Raw genomic sequence first — 26,750 nt, 5'->3', positions numbered from 1 at the left:
TTGCACAGTGGGTACGTTTGCAGTTTTTACCTCGGTGCAACGTCACAGTGCTGCCATCTGTTGGAGAACCCCTACACCTCTTGTAGGATGGATCAGTCATCTGTCCAACCATTTATTATGTGCACCACAGCACCTACACAGCATTTTGGCAAATAATATTCACAATTGTCTTCATAATCATTCATGGGCATGTGCAGGCTTCAACCCGTTCCAGTTCCGTAATGACCGAAAATGGGACACATGTTGATAGGACTTTCTTAATTTATTTTCACATGTAGAATGATCTCACAAATTATGTGACATTATTCCTGAATCACCCTGTATATGTGACTTGGTGAAATTGATGGTAGTGTGGTTATTTAAGTTGGCACCATTACCATAAATAAGTGTTTACGACCAAAGTCACAGATAAACTTTTAGTCTCTAGTTCCTCCCCCAGCTTACCGTACTTTGCACAGGACGATCACTTTAGGGCAATTCAGGTGGAGATGGATTACATAAAGCAATAGGCGTTTGAGTAGTGCAGTTCCACCACTGAGGCTTCGCAGTAGAAAAAGCACATGTAAAGCACAAGATGGTCTATTACTCTGTTCGAAGTTTAGCGACGCTTTTAGCAGCAAAGCTATATGAAACATGCACCTTCAGCTTAACATATATCCGAGCCACACGAGCTCCCATCGGGAATCGAACTCTGGTCTCTCGAACCAAAAACGCTTTCGCTCACCACATAGCCATAAGAGACGTTCAGAAGATGGTGGAGTACATTTAATAGCCATTAGACATTGCTTCGTCCTATCTAACTCTTGAAGAAACAAATGACAAGAAACCAAACAGAGAAACAAAGACAGAAAAACAAATCCTGCTGCCGGAAAAAGCAAACTCTCTTTGCTAAAGTCTCTTCGCCCAGACTAAAAGAAAAGTCTAACGAACTTTCATAGATCTTTGACCAAAAGATTGCGTATTGTACCTCAAGCAGAGGGAGCTGATATTGTAAGTAAAAAGAACTTTTATGCTGTGTTTATGTGACATAATCTCCCGCTATCTTGTCTTTTCAATTGTCCCTTGTGGCGCGAAAATTGGGTTACGTAGCTATTCAATGACTCCCCACGTACGTTGTCTTTCTATACTTGCTTCTTACTTCCTGTCGCGTGGAAAACGTGTCGGAAGTTGCGCCACATTCCCCTCAGCAAGACCACAAAACTCAAAATTAAATTGCTGCGATATTGTTACTGTCCTTGCAACCTTGTTATCCACACAATTCACTCAACCAGTGCCCCCTTCCCATAATTCCCTTCCCCTTCTCCCTTGCATTTTCATTTCCTTTTTTCTTCCTGGCTGGCCACCGCTCGAGTTTTATTGAGTTACACGATGCTTAGGGGGGGCCTCTGAAGACACTGTCAACTTGACTGAGGGGTTATTTTCTATAGCAACAATAGCATCTCATCAGATGAAATGCAATCCACATCACTTGAAACAGATGCTATTTGTAAGGCACCACAAGGCATGCTCTGCCTTCTTTATACGTAAATTGGCATTCTCTGCACATTCTTTCAGATTTGTTTCTCACTTTAAAAAGAGAAAAAAAAAGAAAAAATAAACTAGAATCTCGATTTATATATAAAGACACCAATCTCTGTGTTTCTATACCAATAATTTTGAACGAATTAATAAATAAGTCCTGGTAAGTTTTAATATAGTATTACTTATGATTGCCTTACTGTAAACACCCTTTATTATTTAAAAAGTAATTTAGGTTATAAATTACAGGAAAGGTGAATAATTGCTATTAATGGATGAGGACTAAGATCAATATTAACAGACCGAAGTCATATTCACGAAGAAATTAAACGCCGACTAAAACCAGGGAATTCGTGTTCAAATTCTCTTGTCGTCGCGAATTCTGTCGAGGAATTTGAAGCTTAAAATATACAGGGTGTCTCAAAAGTCCCCTGACACAGGGCAACTCTGTTATTATCAGAGTTACAACAAAATGTGACAGGAAAAGCCATCTCCAAATATGATGTTTTCAATCTAAATGACGGATTTTTTAACTCGGACGAGCCGTTTGGGCTGAACACTCTTTATGTGCTCAATGTTAAATGAAAATGAAACGTTGTCATGTACCTGGAACCACAACACAAGTGAATGACGTTACAGTCTTTTACGCTAACATGTCGATGGCCAGCCCCATTTCAAACAGTAACTTCATTCACTTCTGTTGTGGGTCCAGGTAAAGGCAATAATACATTTTCATTTAACATTGGATGCATAAAGACTGTACAGTCCAAACGATTAAAAAAATCCTTCATTTTAGATTGAAAACATCATATTTGGATATGGTTTTTCGTCTTACATTTTGTCGTTACTCTAATAATAACAGAGTTACCCTATGTAAGAGGACTTTTGAGACAACCTGTGTAAACGATAATCATGCCTGTTGTTCTATGTGGTTGCGAAACATGGTCGCTTATTCTAAGGGAAGAATGTAGACTGAAAGTATTTAAGAACAAGATCTTTAGACCAATATTCGGATTAGGGATGGGCACAAGCGAGTTCCAGCGAGTTTTCATTGAAACTCGACTCGACTCGAAACAGACATCTTTGGGCTCGACTCGAGAACTCGGCTGGAAAAATTTCCTCCAGCTCGACTCGGATTTGACTCGAGTTTTGAGTCGAGTCGAGCCAAATCCAGCAAAATTCTGTGTTTAGTTTCAAGTACTTTCTTCAAGTATCCTACATAGACAATATAATTATTATAAATGATACTTTACTACAATACTACAACTTATTATTATTATTATTATTATTATTATTATTATTATTATTATTATTATTATTATTATTATTATTATTATTATTATTATTATTATTATAACAATACTGTGTATAAACATGAAAGTTAGGCGGTTTGTATCTGAATACTAAAAACTAATTGACTGCTGACCTCGGTAGTCGTGAAGTCTAGAAGTCTAGGAGTCGTTCACGAGGTACTGAGTTTGAGTTCCGGAGGAACAAGTATCTGGCTCGAGCCAAAAATTGTTAAAAATTAGAAGGCGCCGACCAAACATCTTCAAAAATTCTCGGTCCGGGTTTAGGATTGTCAACGGCAAGAGCGGCTCGAGCTATTCAGCTGAGCCAACAGCTCACCTCAACCGAACCGGCTCGAGCTGTTCATTCAGTTTAACCGGGCTTCTGCTTGGGCTCAAAACTTCGACCGTGCAGGTGTCAGCCTTGATCGTAAGAACTACAGTATATACTTATATTGATGATCACGACATTTGAGGCTATCTCGTTATAAAAATCCATTACCATCTTGTTAATCGAGACGAGACGAGATGCGAGCAGTGTCCCATCTCGTGAGAACACTAAAAATAATCCACATTATTGTTTACATTTCTCATAGCTTTCGCTTTTCAGTCTAATCAGGCAATGATTTCAAAACGAGCTAAACGAGGGAGCCATTTATAAAACTCGACTCGACTGGAAACTTGACCTTAAGACAGTGACTCGGCTCGGAATTCGACTCGAATTCGCTTCGAGTTTCGAGTCGAGTCGAGTTTTAGCTAGACTCGTGCCCATCCCTAATTCGGATCCAAGAGGAACGGGAATGGGGAATGACGGTAACTTCACAACAAGGAACTGCAAGAGTTCATTTACAGTTAGAGTCATCAAATATAGGAGGCTTAAGTGGGCAGGTCTTGTAGCCGGAATGAAAGAAAGTAAGTGTTAACTAGAAATCCAATCGAAAAACGACCATTAGCAAGACTTAGGCACAGATGGGAGGACAATATTAAAATAGATCTTGCAGATATAGGAATACAAAGTAGAAACTGGATCCAGTTGGCTAAGGATAGAAGTCAATGAAGAGCTTTTGTGAACGTGCCATTGAACCTCCGGGTTCCATAGGTCATACAGTTAGTTAGTTAGTTAGTTTGATGGATAAGAAAATGAACACTGAGGAAAACTTTTATTTACACTATATACATATCTTAATTCCTTCTTCTATGTCACATTTTTTATCTTTAACTTTTACAAGTATGCTTCATCTTGTTTTACGGATGGAACTGTTTTGTTTTTGCATGTTTTTCTTTAACTTACAAAGCTTCAAATGTAAAACGAAAAGATTTCATTTAAAAAGCTCTGTCCTCAAATTTTGCAACCTTAATTTATTTTCTGATGTCATATAATGCTAACAATTTGCACAAAGTAAGAGATCAGGTGACCGCACAATATTCTATTGCTAATTTCATGTTTTTCTATATATTTGCATATTGTTTTTTAACTAAGAATGATTTTTAGTTGGACTGTTCAGAAATGAATCGTATGCGAAATAAAATGTTAATAATAAACGCATGAAATAGAATAAAATGCAAATAGAAAATCTATTTAATTACGACTAGAAAGTAGAAAATAAAATTTTAAAAACATTTAAAGAACTTTTTTTGAAATAATAAAACAGATCGTACTAAAAAGTCCAATATATTTTTTCAAGAAAATCCCTTTTTCAAAATTATATTTATGCCTGACTAAAGAGAAAAGCATGGGAAACGCTCACTTGATTGTTTATGAAAAGCTATCCATACTTTTCTTTGTAGCCAGGCATAAATAGAAAATAAAACAAAATTTTCTTGTAAACAGAATCATCTTTTACTTTTCAGTATGATTTGTAGTATTTTTGAATCAAAAGATCCAATATAGATTTCAATCAAAAATTTCCTTGTACGCCTTCTATCTGGAGAACTACATATAGTGTAGCCAAACCCAAACTACCACTTAACTCAGTATGATGTGCTCATCAAGAAAAAAAAAAAAAAAAAGATGCTAGGGGGTCGACCCCAGGATTGACAACCACAGACCACACAACATAATTATAAGACATTACATTCATTTTATTGTCAAAGAAATTGCTACATTCTTTCTAGTTATATTGTTTACAAAGGCAGTTTTAACAAGCTCTAAATGAATGATGAGCTCCCTTTTAAATTGAAAACAAATTAGTTTGAGATACTTTAAGATGTTATGGGAAAAATGAAAACCTGGCATGGGGAACTTGAAACTTTATGAAACATGTTGTGCTGGGCTCAGATGTTTCGCACGAGCAGAGAATGAATCTTAACTCTGTGAATAAAGGAAGGAAAATCATCGTGTTTTCCGATAGAGGCTGACATCTGTCAACGGAGAGAAACCCGCATTGAATGGCGCTGTAATTGGGGATCGTTGCTCCAAGAGAATCCTGGGTTTACCAACAGAGCCAGGGGAAGAGTGGAAAGGTCCAGCAAACATGAACGACACTAATCCTCCTCTATTTGCTCTTTTATCAGTGAGTGTCTGCCCTGCTTCTCGCCAGGGGAAACTTTTTCTCCCTCCCCTGTCTCGGCTCAATGGAGTTCGAGTAATACTACTGTCACTCACAGCTGGAGATCCCGAATGAAAAATCTCCCAGAATATAACCAGAGAAAAGAAATGTCTTATAGTGGCTGTATGTGTTTTCTAGCGAAAGATCTTCGCTATCCATTATTATAGCTTTTAATTTCATAAGTAAAAATCCATTTTGGACAAACTGTTAAATTAGTGCATCTTTATTATGTTATTGGTGCGAGCGTGACAAAATTCACATTGATATTACTTGTGCAATTTGTACTAGGCATGCAATAATTACAAATTTGGAGCAAAGCGATCAACGTTTATTGATTGTTCATAAAATTTTTTAGCGAATCAATTGTTTTCGTGAACCAATACGACATGCAAATAGTTGAATTCAGCATATGAGCGAACAGCATAATAAGAAATTGTGTTCGCAAAACAAGACTTCGCCCTATTTGTAATGCTAAAAAAATCTATTTTCCATTGTTTACCAAATGCTTTTCCAAGATTATGTCTATCGGTACATCCCGTTTTTCGGTAATTATTCCTCAATGGTATGTCCGATCGGGATATGCGACCCCTCTCAGCGAGCGCTCTCCAATCATCATGTCTAGTTTCATTAAGAGTTTTCATCCCGACGAAATTAAAATACCGCTAATTTTACAGTAATTATGTGATATCTTCAAATAGATAAAAGATAATCGAAATGTGGAAGAAGGACGCCCTAGGCAATATCATTTTACATGAGATACCATTATCACGACTCACTTATCTGCTTTCGATTTCGAGCCATTTTGAAAATCGGCATTTATATTCGCGTTTCTAAACAGCTGAAAACATAAAGCCACTAGGTGACTTGTGATAACGGTACCTCACGCACAATAATATTGTGTAGGGCGCTCTTGTTCCATATTTCAATTATCTTTTATCTATTTGAAGATATCATATAATTACTGTAAAATTAGCGGTATTTTAATTTCGCCGGGATGAAGACTCTTAAGAACAGTTCAAGCATATCGGAGGAGGATCCGAACAAACGAACGCCTAAGTCAAAGAAAAAGAACTTTGGGCCAATTGTTACATATCAGAATGTACTATGTCACAATTACTAGTGATTTGACATTTATTTCCTTTGTTAGCAGCAGACTCTTTAAGATAACACCTCCCGTTTAAGGTGGGATCTCAACTACTGTACATATTCGATGTTCTCCCATCAGGAATCCAACTCGTGGTTTTGTACACCAAAGACACACGCGCTAGTCACCATGCCAAGGAGGCTAATAATAATAATAATAATAATAATAATAATAATAATAATAATAATAATAATAATAATAATAATAATAATAATAATAATAATAATAATAATAATAATAATATAAAAATTTCCAGAATTATAAAAGTGACCAATCGAATGTTTTGTGAATGATTAGAAATGTTGTTTGGTGGTCGGAAAGTCAGAAAGTCGAATTCTGAATCGAAACTTTCCAAAGATTTTCCTCAGTTCTAGGGAAAGTTGCTCATCCTAGGGATAGGATGTAACACGATATATCGCACCCACCGCTGTCCTGAGTTTCCTAGGCATTTCTTTGTTATTATTATTATGGAATATAATAATAATATATTGCCAGGTCTTGGGACTAATGATTTTTTAAGGTTAATTTAATTGGGCCTGGAAATGTTTGTTCCACCTTTGTCTCAATATTTTTTTTCTATTTTTCAAATTATCAATCAGTGTGTTATTCTTCCTACTTCTCGCTTTTTTTCTATCTTTCTTTCTATGTAGGTGTGAAGAAGATAATTTCTTCGCAAGATATGTCCAATCCAATTGGCCTTCGTACGAAGAATGCTGGTTAAACGCGTCCTCTTCTTTCCTATCCGTTTTAAAACATCTTCGTTTGTTACTCCCTCTGTCCATTTTCTCTTCTCTATCTTCCTCCAACACCACATTTCGAAGCTCTTTAAATGTTTCTTCTCTAACTTCCGTAATGTCCAAATCTCTGAACCGTAAATTCCAATACTCCATACATAGCACTTGACCAGTATAGAATAATACTGGTATAAATACTACTACTACTACTACTACTACTACTACTACTACTACTACTACTACTACTACTAATAATAATAATAATAATAATAATAATAATAATAGTTAATATTGTTGTTTGTCACGAAGTTACGCTTAACAATTTACAAGTTCGACTTATCTAAAATTTAAGTTCCGTAAGTCGGGGATTACTGTTCACAACACATTTAACGTAAATTACTATCAAACGGACAAACAGGCAAATACATGAACAAACGGACAGAAAAATAGGTGTCAGGTTCACAAATGCATACAGTGTCGAATGGTAAATCCTGACCTACTACTCTTGATTGAATGAATAAATAATTTATTCATAAGATAACCATTCACTTACCTGTTTTAACTTGGTACTTAAGGGCTATTCCACAGTCGGTGATCAGCTGTTCTAAAGTCACTGGATTGTCCAGCCTGTCTAGGTCCAGAATCTTCTTCATCTCCTCTGGATGGTGGAATTCCAGGACTTTCTCGCTTCGGTCATTGGTTTCTTTTATAAACTGCAGCAGCGTCTCCACCACTTGTAGAAGGAACTCTCGAGTGGCTGGATATCCTTTTGGGTTCATTGGGAGCAGATCTGCAACAATTAACAAAAAAGTGTTTTATCATTAACTGCAAAGATTTATTCATATGTTAATGAGATTGTAATTTTCAAGTAAGTATTGAAACTTTTCTAGGTATAATTACGTTGAAAGCAGATTACCGAAAAATGATGGAGTTTCATTGTTGTATGAACGCTGACTTCACTAAAGTGGTCAGTACCGTGCCTTGGAAGGAGGAGGGCGAGCTTGGCAACGGCCTCGGGCGCCGAAGTAAGGGGCGCAACATTCGAGAGGAAAAAAGATATATATATATAAAATGGAAGGAAAAAGTAATAAAAAAAAAGTGCTCAAAATCAAGGAAAAGCAGGGTTTACTTCTGAAAATTTTCTTAGGGTTCACATCAACCATAGTGGCGCTTCGCGGCTGGTCTGTCACCCTCACTCATATTACCGGGGAGGGGGGATCGTCGTATACTCTCACCCCGGGTGCTGACATTCCACGGGACGGCACTGCCAGAAAGCAACGATTAAAAAACCGGACATTAACTTAGAAAGCCGGACATATTGAGGACGAACTACTAGAGAAAAAAGATTGTAAATTTGAACTTGAAGCCACATCTCTGGAATTGGCTTTATAGTTATTTGTTTCCATGTGTTTGCTAATGTCACCTTTCTCGCGGTTCGACACATCTATATGACTTCTCTAATATGTACAAAATGCGTAATTCAAACCTTTGAGCTTTTATTTTCATGCACTAAAATTCTTTCGCCCACGCACTAGAAAACACTGATTTTCGCTTCGGTATATTCGTAATAAAACACGAACAATCCAAGTAAAAAGACAATGTAAACCTAGTTATCACTGCCTTAACCACACAAACGAAGAACTCGTCCCACTTTCTGCTAATCTTTCTCTGTCAACTCTCTCAACTCTTACGCAGTCCAAGGTGCATATTACGCGATCACACCTCTTTTTAAAACTATTGAAGAAGACTGTTTATGAAGCAGATGGATATTTATAATTGATATGGTCTGGCCAGGGTTGTCAACCTAGTTGCTTTCCTTCCAAATGTTGGAAGTCTAAACTTTTCTTACTTTACAACTTACAAAAATGTATTGATGATAATTTGCAAATTCTGAAGTGTATGAGACTGAAACCACCGAGTTATCAAAATAATGGAAAGTTAAACATTTTAATGAGACAACTGGTAAGCAGGACAAATGGGTGTCCGGCTCGACTACTAAGCCGGACACACGATAGGATTTCTAAAAGCCGGATTTTCCGGCTAAAATTACGCCATCTGGCCACCCTAGTCTTCACCAAATAATTTCTCACAATTTGACGTAAACGTATTTAGAAAAATATGCCATTTCGCTTTTAAGTGTCATCATATACTACCGTACACTTCTGTTTTCTACGGGAATCTCCAACCACTATCGTTTCTCGTGAATTCATGTTATTTGCACATTTTAAGGAGAGTCAGTCGCTCCGTAATGCTACAAACTGAGCACATTATTCCAATTATTTGAGTAAATTATGTACATCCGGAACTATCCCGGATAAACTGGGACGTCTGAGATCCCTAGATAAACGTAAAAGACACTGTGTCAATCTAGACACTGTGTCAATGAAGACCTAACTTTCGACAGGGTTACTTCACTCTTTCTGGCCTTCAGCACACACAGCAGGGGATGTAATCAGCATCAAGGTTCCCCCAATATCTCAGATACCCGATTTACAGAGGTGACTCGCATTGGAACGAGCCCTGGCTGGAGAGCGAACCTGAGCTTCAAAGTTAATACGTAGACGCTTACTTACTACCCCACCGCTGCTTTTACAGAAATTTTTAGCGATACTAAAACGAAGTTACTAACTATTGTGATAGGAACGTACCAAATAATAAAAACTGTCTGAGCAATAAAATTATATCTTTAAAGTTAACACACCATTCCATAATTATTACTAGTGGATTCAAAAGTGTCGTTTGGGAGAGGCGGATTGCCTCCGAGACGGTGAATGTAGGATAGATATATGAAATACCAGTTTTATCCCAAATCAAAATAAAATGTAATAATGTGTATAGAAATTTTCAACAAATAATGTGCATTATTATTGTGCTTTATGTTTAGTTTTTATGTGTTGAAATGTACGCCTCTTCCTATATAGCACACTATTGATCAACAAACAATCATCCCATAAGTTCTAGGTTGGATGAGGTTTTCTGTAAAGAACTCTGAAGATTTTACTGTCCTTTCTCCTTTTATTTTCTTTTAATCAAGATGAAATTGAACATCTTGTGTTTCGGATCCTACATACCATCTCTATCCCATTTCTGTGACACAAGGATAAAATATAAATTTTTAACTCGAAGAGTCTGAGTTGTCTCAGTTATTCGCGCAAAGAATGAAGTCTAAGCTCGCGCCTTTGGAGATTATCGTGACCAGCCTAAACAACTGGGGCAAGAAATATCCACATTTCAAGTGAGTTGCCTGCATACATAACATAAATCTTGATTAGGTTCTACCAGGTTTATCTCACAGACTGCATCAATTGGAACAAAGAGTGTGTTTCTGTTCCCTAATGAAATAATTCTGTAAATAAGTAAATAAAGAAATAAATAAAAAAGCGGGGAGACGATCGTCTCCATTACCTCCCCGTAGATCCGCTACTGATAATTATTAAGTCAGATTTATTGATATATAGTGTATTGTCAATCCCAAAATATTTTAGTAGAATTTACTGTTTGGTATCGGTTGTATTTTAAAGTTATATGGGGTTAGTTTGCAGAGTTAGATTCTTATTTTCAAAGTATACAAACAATAAATAGTGAGTTTTAAATGAAATTCGTGACAATTAATCAGTATCGAAACATTAAGGTCCCTTTTAAAATCGAACAAAGAGATACTTACCTAACTCAAGTGCATACGAGGATGAATTTATTACACTGATTAATGATATTTCCATGTTTTACTTTTTGTGATTGAGGCTGTAACTAAAATCGTTTATGATGGTAAAATAATTGTCTGAGCTTGCTCCAAGCAGGTTATGTGAAATTTAAAGTAGAAAATGTATTCTTTTGTCTTTCAGTAAATGACCAATAGCACTAGGTAAGCCGTATTCGAGAAAGTGAGATTACCACCGATGGTTGGTCCACGTATGAAGAAACTATTTTGAACGATCCTTGAGGGCGCTGTAATCGAGATGTTTGAAAGAGAAGCACAGTAGACGCAATAAGCCTGTACATTAGAGTGCACCTACTCGCAAAATTAAATTCGTTGCGTGTAAAATGGCTTCAAAAACAACATTGTTCTAACGGGGTACGTACATTACACATCATTCCGACATTGAACATAATTGTAATGTAATTAAGAACAATGTTCTTTGAAAGGCTTCACAATACCTAGAAGGGTATCACCTATATAATCAAACACAACAAGAATATAAAGAGGAAACAGGTTGTTTTAAAGAGGCAAGGATACTCCAAGCCAAAACCATATCGTACAGGGAATATTGCCAGACAAATGCGTCTGCTAGGCAGCAAGGTGAATCCACCTCCACCAAGATTCATCGCCAGGAGTGTAAGATGACGAAAGAACTGCAGCGGATCACTTATCAGTATTTAAAGTTGGAAGTGTAACATAAAACCCTTTTCTTCACTCTTCCACGGCACAGGGCAGCAGTGGCCCAGTGGTACAGCGTTCATCTCTGATGCATGGGATTATTGGTTCGACCCCAGCTCGCGCCAAGCGAACTTTATGGGACGTAAAACTTAAATATTTCCCTTTTTTCTTTCACGGCACACACCCAGAAATACGAGATGTAGTGCAAACGGCTATATGAGTGGTGTTTATCTGGAGCCAAATTGTGATATGTTGTAAGTATGGGTGAGATCTGGAATTATTTGTCATTTTGTAGGCAGATTTGCAGATTTGTATTACTTGCTACTATCCCAAGGACGAAGTTATTGGGAAAAGTGAGTTCACGTATGACCACGGGAGTTCTATTCTGCGGATTCGTGGTAGTGGCAGGTTTCAGTCATAAAGCATTTCTTTTTCTGTACAGGGTTACCCCGAATGTCAAGATGAAGTCAGTATCCTTTCAATAACGCGTCCTTGAGCCTTCGTCCGATGAGATATTCCTTCTCTCTGCGGTGATGAAGTGTCAAATATGTATTCATCAATACAACGTTTTCTACAAAAGGGCTCGAACAATTCTTGCATATATGGCCGTATGACATATGAATTCAACATGTGGACTATACCACATTCTGACATTGTTGTAGAAAGTTGGGTTCTTCATCGAACGACTTTTCGTGAGTTGGGTGTTTAAGGGAAACATATCAAACATATGAAAGTGTTTCAGTCATCGTCCATCCAGACTGCCTGATTTTGTGGAAAGTTTGCTAGAAGAAAATAGACAAACTTGATCAGACTACTTTCAACAAAATCCTCCCCGAATGGAAACTTTACTGCCGAGCTATTGTCATTAGTCAAGGATGTCACATAGGGCACAATTGAGGTGGAAACACAACCAAAGCAATTCCGGATTTTCTTTCCATAAATGCGTCCTGGCTTTCTGTATAATAGCTGCAAAAACAATGCCTGATGTTTTTAATAAATGGAGTATCTTGTTTTTAATTTTTTTCATTTTTTTTCATTCATTCTAAAATTTTACTTAGGTAGAATTTAGCAAAAAAATGATTTGCGTGTTTCCATTCAGTGATATCTTTAGAAACGTTTATTAAGCTGCTCCAAAATAGCATAACTAGGTATATTGAATTATAAATTAAAGGACAAGCATGAATCAGATACTAAATTGTTTGAAAGAACCATTAGATATGTATGTTTAAGTTTTTGCCTAACGTTGTAGTTTTGTCGTATTCTCCTTAAATGTATGAGTTGTAAAAAAAAAAGTATCAACTACACATAAAAGCTTCAAACGTGAACAAATTTTAAGCGCAATGAAAAACATATCTTTCATATTCACAATTTATATAATGTAAAAAATACATATCCTGTAAATTTGACAGAGTTAAATGAACATAGTTGTGGTGTTGAAAATACTAATTTCCATTCATTTGTTTCGAAAAGATACTTGAAATATTTGTTCTCTTATTTACAGGACATTTATCTCTACATATATAATGTCTGCATTTGATAAATTATAATTGTTTAAAAATGTATTGAATTGTATTACGAAAAGTAGTTTTACTTCTAACATATAATATTGGTGAATCATAGGACATACAGAATGTTTATATTTTTTATATTTTAAACAATTTGCATATTTGTTATCATGTGCGTGTCTAGGTATTTGATTAGCGGATGAACCCTCCTGACAATAATACCTTCCTCCTGCCCTGTTATGTTCTGACCAGTTAGTGCGCATTGCAGATAAGAGTTTTTAGGCGACATTGTTTCGGTCTACGGGGTAATAGCAGATAGCAATGTAATTAAAACATGTTATCGATCGTTGCTTTGGCCATTAACATATTGTTGGGAGATAGATGACGTTGAAATGTCGCGAGGGTTGGAGAAGAGAATGGAGGCTTCAGACCCAGAGGAACAAGTGGCAGTTTGAATGTGTGGACAGTTATTGTCTCCACTTTTTCCCCCTCCTGCTCTTGATGTAATGTTTAATGTGATGCTTTGGCTATTCGGAATATTCAATACTGAACGACAACATGATAGAGTGACTTTAGTTAAAATGTTATACTAAAGTTTCGTTTTTCATGACATCATTAAATGAATAATAGGCAGTTGTATTAATAAAAGACTTCAGTTCTCTAATGAAACAAGAATTTATGTTCTTTCTAAATGTTTTTCTTGAAATGTAGCCATAGACAAGTTTTAAAAACGAAATGAAATCTTGAGTTTTACGGTTGGGCCTTGTAAGATAAACGCAGATGAATGATTGCGAAACATAAATAAACAGAGTAAATTACAGACAAAAATGAAATATTTCAGTTTAACATCCCACGAGTATAACATTTAGGCTAAAAAAGACTATGATTAAGGCAAATGAATGATGATGGGAAAATTAGTGAAATGAGAAAGTGGGAGGAAACGATTGTAACTCTACGAACACGATGTTGTCCACTACAAACTTATTTGGCTGGGGATCGAACCAGAGATCCTATGCACCAGAGGTAAGTGCTTTACCACTAAGCCACCGTGCTCCCTTGAATGACAGACAAGCAACTGAAGAAATGTGAAAGTGGAAGAATAAGAAAGAAAACATGCATAATATAAATGGTTCGGGTAAACACAACGACCGATGAAATTGAGTTATTATAATAGGTGGAATGGATTATGAACGAACCACAGAAGAGTATGTAGGAAGTTTTATTTTGGAAATATACCTGCAGATGGCAGGGGAAATTTGTTTGTTATATGGCATTGCATTGACTTCCATGGGAATAATCAACCTTCTTTTCCAGTTTACTCGAAAATTTGAAAATGTGATGTACCATTATTTTCGCCCGAGCCGCTTATATATTGCCTACCAAAAGCTCATATGGGGAAGGAACCAACCAATGATATTTTATATTACAGATCAAATCGTCCAAGATCTATTTAATAAGATCTTTTAAACTAGACTAGGTTCGTGTGGTGTTGGTGCAAACATGGTATAATTACGTAAATCATGGCGTTTGATTATATGACCAGAAAGTAAGTCTTCCTTAGTCCAATATTAAGAATGTTAATTAAGAGCGATCCTTTCTTGTTGAATGCTTTTTTGTTTACGGCAATTATTGACTTGATTTCTTTGGTGCAGCAGGCGTCTTTCCTTAAAATAGTTGCAAGATACTTGCCATTATAGACTTCTTCAAGTGCTCTTTCTTCTACTCTGACCCGTAAGGTCGCGTTTCCATCGAATATTGTCATGACTTTTCGATTTGTCGATGTTGATTTCCATTTCATTTAGTTTCCCAGTGTCAACTATTTTGTCAGTCATCTCGTGCAGTATTTCTTCGATTCTAGCTATAATAAACCTAATTTACGATTAATTAAGCTCAATTACTGGCCCTAAGAAAATTGTGTTATAGGGGAATTGTGCACTGTGTCCTGGGAGTTATGGTACACTGCACATCCCTTCTGCTATTTGGGTTGCAGTCCTATCAGAAAAGATCAAATTCAATAGAGACCAAGTTGGATAGAAACGCTGCAATTAAAAATAAAGAAGTAACAAAATTGTTATAATTCTGAGAAATATTTTAGAGAAAGAATTATTTGGCTGAATATTTCAATCTCCTTTGCACATTGAAACATGAAGTTCCTTTCATATAACTGGCTCAAGTGCATGTGAAAAAACCACAAAGGAACTGTAACGAATTTACTGAGTTATTTTGCAGTAGTTGTAATTATTTCAAATGGTGAGATGATAATTGAAAAATAACTGCGGCAACAAAAGTGTTGAAGATAAATTAGAAAAAAATAACTAGTTTGTGTGCATAGGGTAGTATTACTAGTGGATATATAAAATGTGAAGGACTTTTGGAAAAAGAAAAGGCTGTCGCTAAATAAAGAAGAGCGAAAGAACTCATGAAATTCTTCCGTGGGGCTGTACTATCCAGAGTAGTGACATAGACATTAGGAAAACACGACCAACGACGCCTGAAATATAGGTGTGAAGAAAATTAGCTTGGTAGAAGAAAAAATATTTCAGTTTAACGTAACATGATTATATCCGTTAGGCTAAGGGAGACTGATGATTAAGGCAAGTGAATTATGGTGGAAGAATTGATGGAATCAGAATGTGCGAGGAAACGGGAGTACCTCGAGAAAACCCGCGGACACGATGTTGTCCACCACAAACTTACTTGGCCGAGAATCGAACCAGGGACCCACACACTAGAAGTGAGCGCTCTACCACTGAGCCACCGTGCCTCTAGCTGGTGGGAAAGAAAACCAAAGAGGATACATTGAGAATAGTAGGGGAAAGAAGAACACAGGGCACAATTGAAAAACGAAAAATAATTTATAGGTCTCCTTCAAATTAGTCGCCTTGAACAACTGTACAGCGGAAGAGGCCTTTTTTACAGATTTCGTAGCGGTGCTGGAAGGCTCCTTCTGGGATACCTTTCAATTCATCGGTTAAAGTCTTACAGATATTATCCAAAGTACCTAAAAGGAGCTCTTTCAAATGATTTTTTGAGCAAGAGGAACAAAAGGAAGTCACATGGACTATAATCCGGTCAATATAGGGTTGAACAACTACAGGAATGCTTTTTCTGCCAAAAAATTATTGATGAAGACTGTCGTATGACATGGTGCGACTGATGGCGGTACGCAGGGGAGTTTTTAAAATTAGAAACGGTGAAAGTCTGAAATACGTGTTCAACGTTTTGATGGTGATAAGTTTGGTTAGTTAATTCCGCTTTTGTACCCAATCGGATTAATTACGACGGTGAAAATGAAGGTATGCAAATGAGAAGAGTGAAGAAATACACGCAAAGTTGCTGTTTGCTTTAGAATATTAAAATAAATGAAGGTAAACAAGGGGAATAATAACATTTTTGAACTTAAAACAGCTGTAGAATAGGGTCTTAAGGAATCAGAACCGAACGCAACGAATTTCGTCTTTTTCAGACTGATCACTACCAGTATTTTTTTTATTTCATTGATATATAAAATGCTTCCAACTTGAAGGAATTTATTGGGATCATTTCTCTATCAGCTACTTGTATCATCAGATTTTTTTGTTTTCGTATCTAGTTGTGTGATATTATTATCTATCTACATACATACAAAATGTATGTATATCAGGGGTGCCCACAAAGGGGGGGGGCTATGACGCAAACTGCATCATTGAAATATTTGGGAGGGTTAAAATCTAAATAAATACGTTTGAAGGGGTGTAAAAATTAATCGAAAAGATTTTTTCATGGAAGAACACCTACGGATAGACAATTGGGGGGGGGGGCACCACTGTGTATATAGATAGATAAAAATATCACACTTTTATGTTTCTTCGTCACGGGCATCGAAATCTCTAGCTACGGCTCTGGACTCATAATAAACGTTATGTAAAGAGTTGAAAGATATGAACAGTTGGGGAAAACTGCAGGAACTTAAGCTCTTTTAATGGTGTAATATTAGTACCTTACTAAAAAAAAACTGAGTTAAAAATCTGGCATTATAGTGTGCTCCAAACTGATGTATTCTAGAATGTAGACTACAAATAGTACGGCTAAGTTCGTGCGAAAATGACAAAGTTTCTCTTACTTGAATGTATAATGTACATACAAGTAGTCGTATGGTTTCTGATTACTCAAGTCTACGAATGCCTTAGCAATATTCCAAACATTGTACATGTGTGAAACGAGATATTGAATGTGTTAGTAATGTAGACACAATGATGTTGTGCATGAATATGGAGTTTAGTAAAGTTATTCCTAAGAGAAACTTCTGTAACTGAGAGATAAGAATTGCTATGTTTACATAGGAAAAGGGAGAAACTACATCATTCACCCGTCTGCAGCGGACACCCTTCTTTCTTATTTGCATTTCTAAAACACTGTCAACAGTGCTCAGCTACTACGTTGTCGATAACAGACAGTTCATTTGAAATTCATAAAGTCAAAGAACATATTGTGCGTATGAGGAAATTTCACGATCTAAGCGTTAGGGCAGATGTGCTGGTTAAAGAAAATTCACTTAAATTTTTGGTCACTTTCTGCTCTTTACTCTTCTAAAAGTAGTAACCTTTCCTTCTGAAGAGTACACGGAAAGAAAGATAAAAGTGTGATAGTCCTAATTTTTAGAAAGCAAACTGTTTCCACTGTCTTCCTCTGCTCAATTGCGTACATCTAGTTGATTTAGAACGCTACTAACTACGACTTACTGTCCTTTAGCTATCCTCAACTGATTTTATAATACTCTATACAAGTGAACAGACTTTAAAAATGCTAGTGTCTTGATTTCAATAATTTTCGTGTATTCTTTTTATTTAAGCAAACGGTATACACCTAGGAAGAACTATGAGAGTATGTTTTAAAGGAAGATCCAAATTATAAGTACCAACTTTAAGCTTTAGATTTTTTTTAAATGAAAATTAATTGTGACGAATACATAACAAAGAGAATCAATGGAGAAAACATCTCATTTTAGTTCTAATGTCCTAAATGTGGAATGAATAAAGCAAACTAAGCAAGGATTTGGTATCTGACAAATAACTACAGCTTTCTGTATGCAAGGATGCCCACAAGGAAAAAATGCGCCATTAGAATTTGAGAAGAAAGAGAAAAATCAATTTAAATTAGCAAATGGGAGACATGCTGGCTCAGCGGTACAGCACTTACCTCTGGTGTAAGGGTCCCTGGTTCGATTTCTTGCCAGGTAAGTTTATGGTGAATAACATCGTGTCTGCGGTTTTCTCGGGAAACTCCCGTTTCCTCCCACTTTCTCATTCCACCAATTTTTCCATCATCATTTACTTCCTTTATGCATCGTTTCCCTTATCCTAAGGCCAATATTTGCTCCTTGATCGTGATGTTGAGATTAATTTTTATTTTTGTCCATTTTTTTTTTATCATGACGACGTTTGCTTGTCTCTTGATGACCTTTCGTATTTAGATTTTTCATTTTAAATAATTAAATACAAGTTTCTTCGTTTTTTAAATATTTGATATACAAAGAGAGAGAGAGAGAGAGGTGACGCAAGTGAAGCAAAACGTTGAAAAACATATTAAATTTTTTTTCCTCAGACAAATTAGCGTTAAAATGTGTTGGTTACCACCTGGGGACATCAGAATTTAAGTTTCAGAAAAATAAACTGATTTCAACATCTTGGGGATTTATTGCAATACGGAAAAGTGGAAAATTCACAAATATTTAGTAAATTTTTATGTACAAGAATATTGCTTTCTATTGTTTTCTTGAGTTGAGTATTAGTCGGAATGTTTTGGCCTGGTCAAAGTATAACATCACAAGTGAGAAAAAGTTTTTTAAACATTTAAAATCTGAAGTAAAAGGTCAGAAGTGAAAAATTGCTGAATTGCAGAATTTCCATTTATTCTGCAATTTTTCGACCTTCTTGTGTCTCATTCATTTCAAGATTAAAAACAATTTTGAAATGTGAATCGAAAAGCTCTACCATGATTAGGTGCACAAACTTTAACACTTTGGATACAAAGCCCAAAATATCGTGCAAACACGAGCTATCAAGTTCGAATTCTTGCTATGTAAATAATCAAGCGGAGAGGAAGATGGATTTCTGGTATCAGTTATTCTCAAGATGTATTTATATATAACAATGGATCTTTTGAAAGTGACGATGGTTACGCCGAAAATTTGGTAGATAATGTCGAAGAAATAAGTAGAGCTATGCTTCATCCCATAAAGATTGATTATCACTAAGTATTTTAGTAGATACGTTCATACCTTTTAATTAATAGTCTTGACAAAATTGCTTTCATTTCATACTTTTTTTGTCGATACGAAAATGATCACTTTAACTTAGCATTAAGAAGTAGGTATGTGCCTCATTACATACATGAATATGCGATTTAATTGTTGTAAAAACATTGGTTAAACATTTCTGAGCAGGTATTTTTGATCTTTTAAAAGAAGTAAACATACTTTTCTTTTTAACACAATTATATCATTTAATATTTATTTTGTCACATAAAGATACTTATCCAAAAATATGCTTTGCTGGCCGGTATCCCGACAAAACGTACCACTTGAATTTTCGCGACAAAACGTACCACTTTTGACGACCTGTCATAAATAACAACCTGTCATGGATTAATTAAAGCATTTCTGATATTTATTCCACGACAAAACGTACCACTTATATAAATTACAACCTGTTTTGGACTAATTAAAACATTTCGGATATTTAATCCGCGACAAAACGTACCACTTCAAGCTTTTTTTTTTTTTTCAGCGTGTTCACAGATTATTCTCCAGATCGAACAAACTTCTCTTAAAGGTTCTGTACGTGACAAACGTAACATTAAACACGTTTATCAGCGAGTAAGAGAACACGAGTCTTCCAAAATACATTAGACCAATGTGGGTGCTTACATATCTAACAAAAGAGAGCATAATGTTAAGAAACTACTTCCTCATGGACAGGTAAAATAACGGCAGTATTAGGTTGACAAGAACAGACAGGTAATGTATCGAGTTGTCAAAGTGTAGAAACTCATTGGTAAAAGAGGGCTCATTTACAGAGGAAATGTAGCAGCCTATAAACTGAAAGACACAGCTATAGATCATGGAAACTTTTTGGGTATTATTCCTTTCTTAAGCAAATTTGATCTTCCGCTTAAAAGTAATTTAGATAAGGTCACCGAGAAGAGTCATATACGAGGAAGTAAGCAGGATAGTTGTCGCATAACTTTTACTACACACGGTGAATTTTGTTTTGAATGCTATCAACACACTTATCAGAGAAGATATTTCGAAAGAAGTCTCTCAACCTTCAATATTTTCTGTTCTATTAGTCACTACTCAAGATATAGTAGTTTCAGGCCAGTGCTCTGTTGTTTTACGGTATGTTCTTAAAATGGTTGTTAAACAAAGTATTGTTGTCATTGTAAAATGCATATCTACCACAGGCCAGTGTTCTTGCGGTTTACTGCAGGAAATTCTGTAGAACTTGAACCTTGATATTAAGAAGTGTATTGGAAATTCAACCGATGGCTCAAGTAACATGGAAGGACAATATTCGGATTTTTTCAATTCACCTATGATTAGTTACACTGTGATTCAATTGATTTTGAGTTTAACGGCCTTTTAGCAGCGAGGCTATACGGGACATACTGATTTACGGGAAATCCGAAGCACATGAATTCTTGCCAGGAATCAAACCCAGGTCTCCCACGACAAAGGAGCATACGCTAACCGCTTAACCACTAAGAAACTCAGTTACACGTGTGGTGTTACGCTCATATACTCAATCATGTCATATGTGATCTGACAAAAAATTGCATTGATTCTGTGTCATTGTTCTGCTGAATGACTGTGCTGAATATTTATGCGTGAGTCTTATCAGCGAATGGACATTTGGAAGATCAAATGTTAACAAAGGCGTTTTACAGTTATTGCGGAAACAATATGGTAGAAAACACACTGTTTTTCAGAAAATGTTTGGTCATTTTTCGAACCCAGAAAGTGCTTTGTATATAGAGTTGACCATAATAATTAAGAAAATTGCTTCTACAGAAAATATCAAACCAAAAGCTAGGTGTAAAGCGAAAGGATATATAAAAGATTTTCTCAAGTTCAAAACAACTCGGACAGCACAAATGTTCCTTAAGATATTTCAAGTGACGACCTCTCTGTCAACCTATCTCCAAATAGAGGGTGCTGCTAGTGTAGTCCTATCGGATGGTGCAGACTACTCTGTTCCAAGTGAAAGAGTAGAGAGATGATTTTGAATCCGTTAAGAATGCAGCATTAAGCTTTGCAGAATGGACCAATTACAAATTTAAAGACTTAGAACGTGATTTCTTTTTTTTTTTTTTTTTTCTATTGACCTGTCGACAATTCGCCTTCAGAGATGGACAAAGATTTTCTTGTAAATATGAAGATGAAACTGCTTCTATCCAATGACCAGGAATTGCATCGAAGCATTCATACAATATTGGACATGGTAGTTTCGAGTATTTCTTCAAGATTCAAGAAGCAATGTACTTTATGGATTATTTGGACCCTAGCCACTTCAACCAAGTAACAGAATTTCCAGACGTGCCTTTCGATAAACTTACATATTTTCTGAAAAACTTCAGTAAAGAAGTTTCCAAGGATACTATAAATGTATTCTCTTGGACTTTTGAAGGACGTGGATATCCTTGAAAGTCAGTCTTGATGACGAGCACAACCGAGAAAAAATGACTGTCCTGATGGTGTAAGTGATTCAGAATTAGGAGAAAATACATTTGTTTACAAGGAAAGCGAATGCAAAACGTGTTGCAAAATTGTCCAATGTGCTGCTTTTTAATTTTGCAGAATTGTAATGTGTGCAGTAATACTTATCCAGGTTTCCAGCATACAAATTTTTAATGACTTTGCCCGTAACTCAGGTAACATGTAAAAGAAATTTTTCAAAACTTAAATAAACTGAAATACATTAAAAATAGGATAACGAGTACTATGTCTCAGGAACATTTGAAAACATTTATGTTGATGTCTATTGAAAAAGATTTATTAAAAAATATTTCGAATACAAAAGTGATAGATACAGTAGCATCAAAAACTAGTACACTAAAACATCTGCTAATTTTGTAATATAGTATACGTTCTCCTTGAACTTCATATAATATTTTGAACAATTGAGAATAATATATTGATGAAAGAATATCAGGTTTTAATTGTCAATTGTTAATACTATTGACTTACTGTAGAAAGAAAACTGCAATTGATTTGCGACATTGAGATGCTGGTGGCCCTTGTGGGAGAAAGCGCCCGCGTCCCTCTAATAATGCCTATCCGTCTCTGGTCCAAAGCCTGGATAAAGTGTGATGGAAATCAGCAAATATTCAAATATTGCATTTGCAAGATTCTTGCTGGTCTTGGTCTGGCGAGAATCTTACAGGTATTGTCTTGGTGTTGCGAGAATCTTGCAGGCATGGTCTTACGTTAGTCTTAGCCTTAGTCTTAGTCTTGGTCTTGCATCGCTACTTTTCTCACCAGCAATCTGTTCAACTTTTAACCTTATTTTAGCCGGTGGGTATATACTTATATACCGTCCTATCAAGTGGTACGTTTTGTCGCCTGTCATTATTTGATGACTGATTAGAAGACTCTTCACAAGTAGCCCTTCAGGCAAGTGGTACGTTTTGTCGCTTGTCATTATTTAAAGTGTTTTTAGAAAACCTTTCACAAGCATCCCTCAGGGTAAGTGGTACGTTTTGTCGGTGGTACGTTTTGTCGCTAGTACGTTTTGTCGCGTATTCTTGCTGGCCAGGCAATTCTTCTACTCTAAAATACATCTGAGGGTTACAAGCAGTGAAGGGGGAGAGGAATTTCAACACACGGGAATGGAAAGTCGTACTACAAAAGTACTGAAAATTCACGTTTAGGACGATAGGAGACATGGTTCTGTGGGAAATTTCGTAGCTTTAGGGAGGAAATTCCATACATGAGCCACCAAATTATCAATCGTTAAAACAACATCGAAAATGTTAAGTTTGAAATTAATTTTTATTTATTTCCACACTTTTTTTTATCTTGAATCCCTTAATATGAACAAATCGGCTTGACCCACTAAACGATTGACGTGCTAGATGAGTCTAGCAAGTTTGCGAACTTTTAAGTTTCAAGCTTAATTTTTCCGTTATCTAGTGTTTAGCACTTTTTTTTTTCGGTTTTGCCCCACTGTGAGACGTATGGATGCGAGTCGAAAATAGCTCCAACTCCTCAGCCTGGCGGAAGAATGCCGATAACACACGCAATCATGCATGTGAACGTATAAAAGTAATATTCTTTAAATTTTATTCTCCCCGTATATGCAACCATACATACAATCAAAAGATCATGTTTACTTTCGTAATTACTGAGTTGAATTTATTTTTAACCGAAATTTACTTTTTATGAGCAAAAGTAAAGTGGAGCTTGAAAACAACGTGGGCAAAGTATCATTAGGTGAAACTTTTCAAATATTTCCCGTCTCTCGTGTAAGTCAGATAAGATGCACCAGGGCGCGGTGCCTACCACGCTGATTGTTAATTATTCATTTAACAAACTTCCAGGAAGAGTCTCCCAGGCCAATTTACATTAACAATTGAAGCAGTGACTTCCATAACCACACAAGTCCAGCTGAAGAAATATTTAGAAAATCTAGGTATAAAAACAGAATATTTCTTAGAAATGTGTACTTGGAAATTATACTTTTTTTTATGCTTACACTTTGCTCAATAGCAAGTGTCACTAAGTATTAAAATAACGAGTATTAGAAGTAATTTGCCTGTAATAAAATAATGAAATATTTTATTTGTGTTATTAGGGAACTTTGTTACATTGGTTTTAGATACTATAACTCTGATTTGGAAAAAAATATACTTATGTTTAAGCAATAATGTCTGGAAATGAAACAACAAAAGTCACTATACTTAAACGCAGTTTCTATTTTCATATTAATGTTATACAACAAATAACGCATTTAGTTTATTCACATCTTCCCTTGATTTAATTAGAATCCCACACTTCACTTCCTGATTCCACAGCACTGGAAGTCTGATCTTTAACATACTGGTCCAGAAGACTCTAAAAGTAAGGTTCCTCTCTAACACCTTTGACTATTTGCTTTCCAGGAAAACACAGGTCCATGTACTTGTGTGCTAATGAAACTCAACACATAAGGAAGATACAGGAACCTGAGTTGTTTGAATGTCAAACGATAGAGCTCAGTTAAACAACTACAACGATATATATAACTCATATAGTGACAAAAAGTGGACTTGTGCTTTATAGAATGCACTGCTTCAATCGAGAATAAAACCCATAACAATGGGAAAGAAGTGGAATTGACTAGGGTTTATATTCAAAGGTACGATTCGACATTAGGCTGGTGCAACTGATGAAAATTCTGGAAAAGCACAAGCGAGAACGGCTGGCCACAGCGTTTGAACGCGAGGACTCCTGATAGAGCAAGAGCATTAGCGATTCGAGTGTACCTACTAAGTTTCGTCACGATATTTTAATGTAATTAAATTAATAACTATTTATGAAACTCTTCTGTTTATGTATAATTGTGTATGTTTAACACAATTTTCCTTTCATTTTACTGTTTTCTTTGTGGTTTTGCCAAAATTGATTTTATTCCCCTCCATTCGGCTCCAAGAAGTCTCCTCTGGGAGTAGGCTGATCATTCTCCAACTCCATTCATTTTATAACCTCAGTGAATGCGGTCTATCTTCTTTCAGTTTACTCATATGATCAGCTATCAATCTTTGCGTTGGGGGTAGCACAGATCTCTAGAGCTCCATTTGAATAGAAAATGTTGTTGGAATAGGGGGATCTATTCCCCCACTATCTATTTTAACCCGGCGGAAGTTACATCCCACTTAATACCCTCCATTGACACTTCTGATACGTAAATTTATTAACTGGGATTTCCTTTTTTTATCTCTTCGTTGCGGAAGAAAAAAGAGGAATACGTATCTCAGTTATTTGCAGCCGAAGGGGAAATACAAGGAGAATATCTGCCATCTTCATGAGAGGAGCATATTCTAATGAAGAAAGCAGAAGAAGTGTGGATCTGCTATCAAACTTGTCCTGGTAACTATTACTTACCACATTGGTAACATTTTTAATGGGTAATTCGCAACCGTTGGTGAGGGTAATCAGTCCGGGATTTTTAAAGGGTAATATACTGTATACTGCATACTCTTACTCTGAGAAAAGAACGTAGACTGAAAGCATTTGAGAATAAAGTCCTGAGACGAATATTCGGACCAAAAAGCAACGGGAATAGGTAATGGCAGAAACTTCATAATGAGGACCTGCATAATTTATATAGTTTACCAAGCATTGTTAGGGTCATAAGTCTAGGAGGCTCGGGTGGACACGTCATGTAGCGACAATAATGGTCATGTAGGAAGAAGTTTTAACTGAAAATTCAATTGAAAAACGACCACTAGGAAGACCTAGGAGCAGATGGAAGGAAAATATTAAGATGGGTCTCGCGGAAATAGATATGCAATATAGAAACTGGATCCAGTTGGCTAAGGATAGAAGTCAGTGGAGAGCTTAAGTGCTAAGGAAACCCCAAACTTGCAAAAGTGTTTATTACACTTTATCCTTCCCTGTTACTTTTTACAAATAAGAAAGATGCACTATGCTTATTATTATTATTATTATTATTATTATTATTATTATTATTATTATTATTATTATTATTATTATTATTATTATTATTATTATTATTATTATAGTGTTTTATTATAACTGTTAAGTTTAGGAAATCGAAAGATTTATCGCCGCAGATAGAAAAATATCTACTTTAGGTTATGTCCTGTGCCAAGATAATCTACTTTGTATTACTATTACATATCTTTCTTAGATCCAACTTTATACTCGTGCACATACAAGATATTTGAATTTCAACTTTTATCATGTCTCGAAGGTAAGCCTACAGTGTTCAATCACGGCCAAATCGAAGAACAAAGACCAAAGTTTTAGTTATATGCATGCGCATAGACTATTTCGTTTCCTTTCCACTTTACAACGCAGCATTGAAACGGCTGTCGCTTTGATTACTTCAGGGTTAAACTACAAGAACTCGTTTGTCGATTGAAAATGTGCTGCGTGACACTGAGAAAGGTAATCAGATTGAACATTTATAAGGTAAAACGTTTGGTAGTAAGTACACAGGTTGTTCAGTGTACATTTGGCCAATTTCGACTTACCTAAAAATTTAGAAGAATCCATGGCGTTAGTCCCGTAAGTTCTGGATGTGCTTCCCTTGGTTCCTAACCATAGCCCGATAGCGTAATTTGCGCTGTAATAATCTTCTCTGAAGAACTGGGAGGGGAATCTTTTCCCATTCCCTTTGCACAACTTTCCAAAGTCCTTCCACAGTTGTCACATGCCGTTTTCCCAAAAGCCCGCTTCAGCAATCCAAATCCACAATAGTCTACAGGACTTGCATCTGGAGATTTAACAGGCACCTCATTGAAAGATATCACCTGTATACCACTTGCCTCCTCCATCAACCAGTAGAATGCGAGGGACGATTGTGAGGTATATGATGAGGCCTTGCCCATGTGAATACGCACCAGATTGCCGTCATTTCCGTACATTGTTGGA

The 26,750-nt window shown here is 36.1% G+C and overlaps 1 protein-coding gene across 1 annotated transcript in view; it reads right to left on the bottom strand.

Annotated features, from left to right (window-relative positions):
- The window catches only part of Gad1 (glutamate decarboxylase), a 243,241-nt gene that overhangs the window by 137,275 nt on the left and 79,216 nt on the right, over positions 1 to 26,750 (bottom strand). Inside the window, exon 2 of the mRNA XM_081735456.1 lies at positions 7,788 to 8,024. Coding sequence (XP_081591582.1) covers positions 7,788 to 8,024 — 237 coding nt within the window. The remainder of the gene's footprint in view (positions 1 to 7,787; positions 8,025 to 26,750) is intronic.

The sequence above is a fragment of the Thermobia domestica genome, chromosome 13, assembly GCF_964235325.1.
Source record: "Thermobia domestica chromosome 13, izTheDome1.hap1.1, whole genome shotgun sequence".
Lineage (NCBI taxonomy): Eukaryota > Metazoa > Arthropoda > Insecta > Zygentoma > Lepismatidae > Thermobia > Thermobia domestica.
The sequence above is the reverse complement of the archived record's forward strand: the minus strand, read 5'-3'. Positions and strand labels throughout refer to the sequence as shown.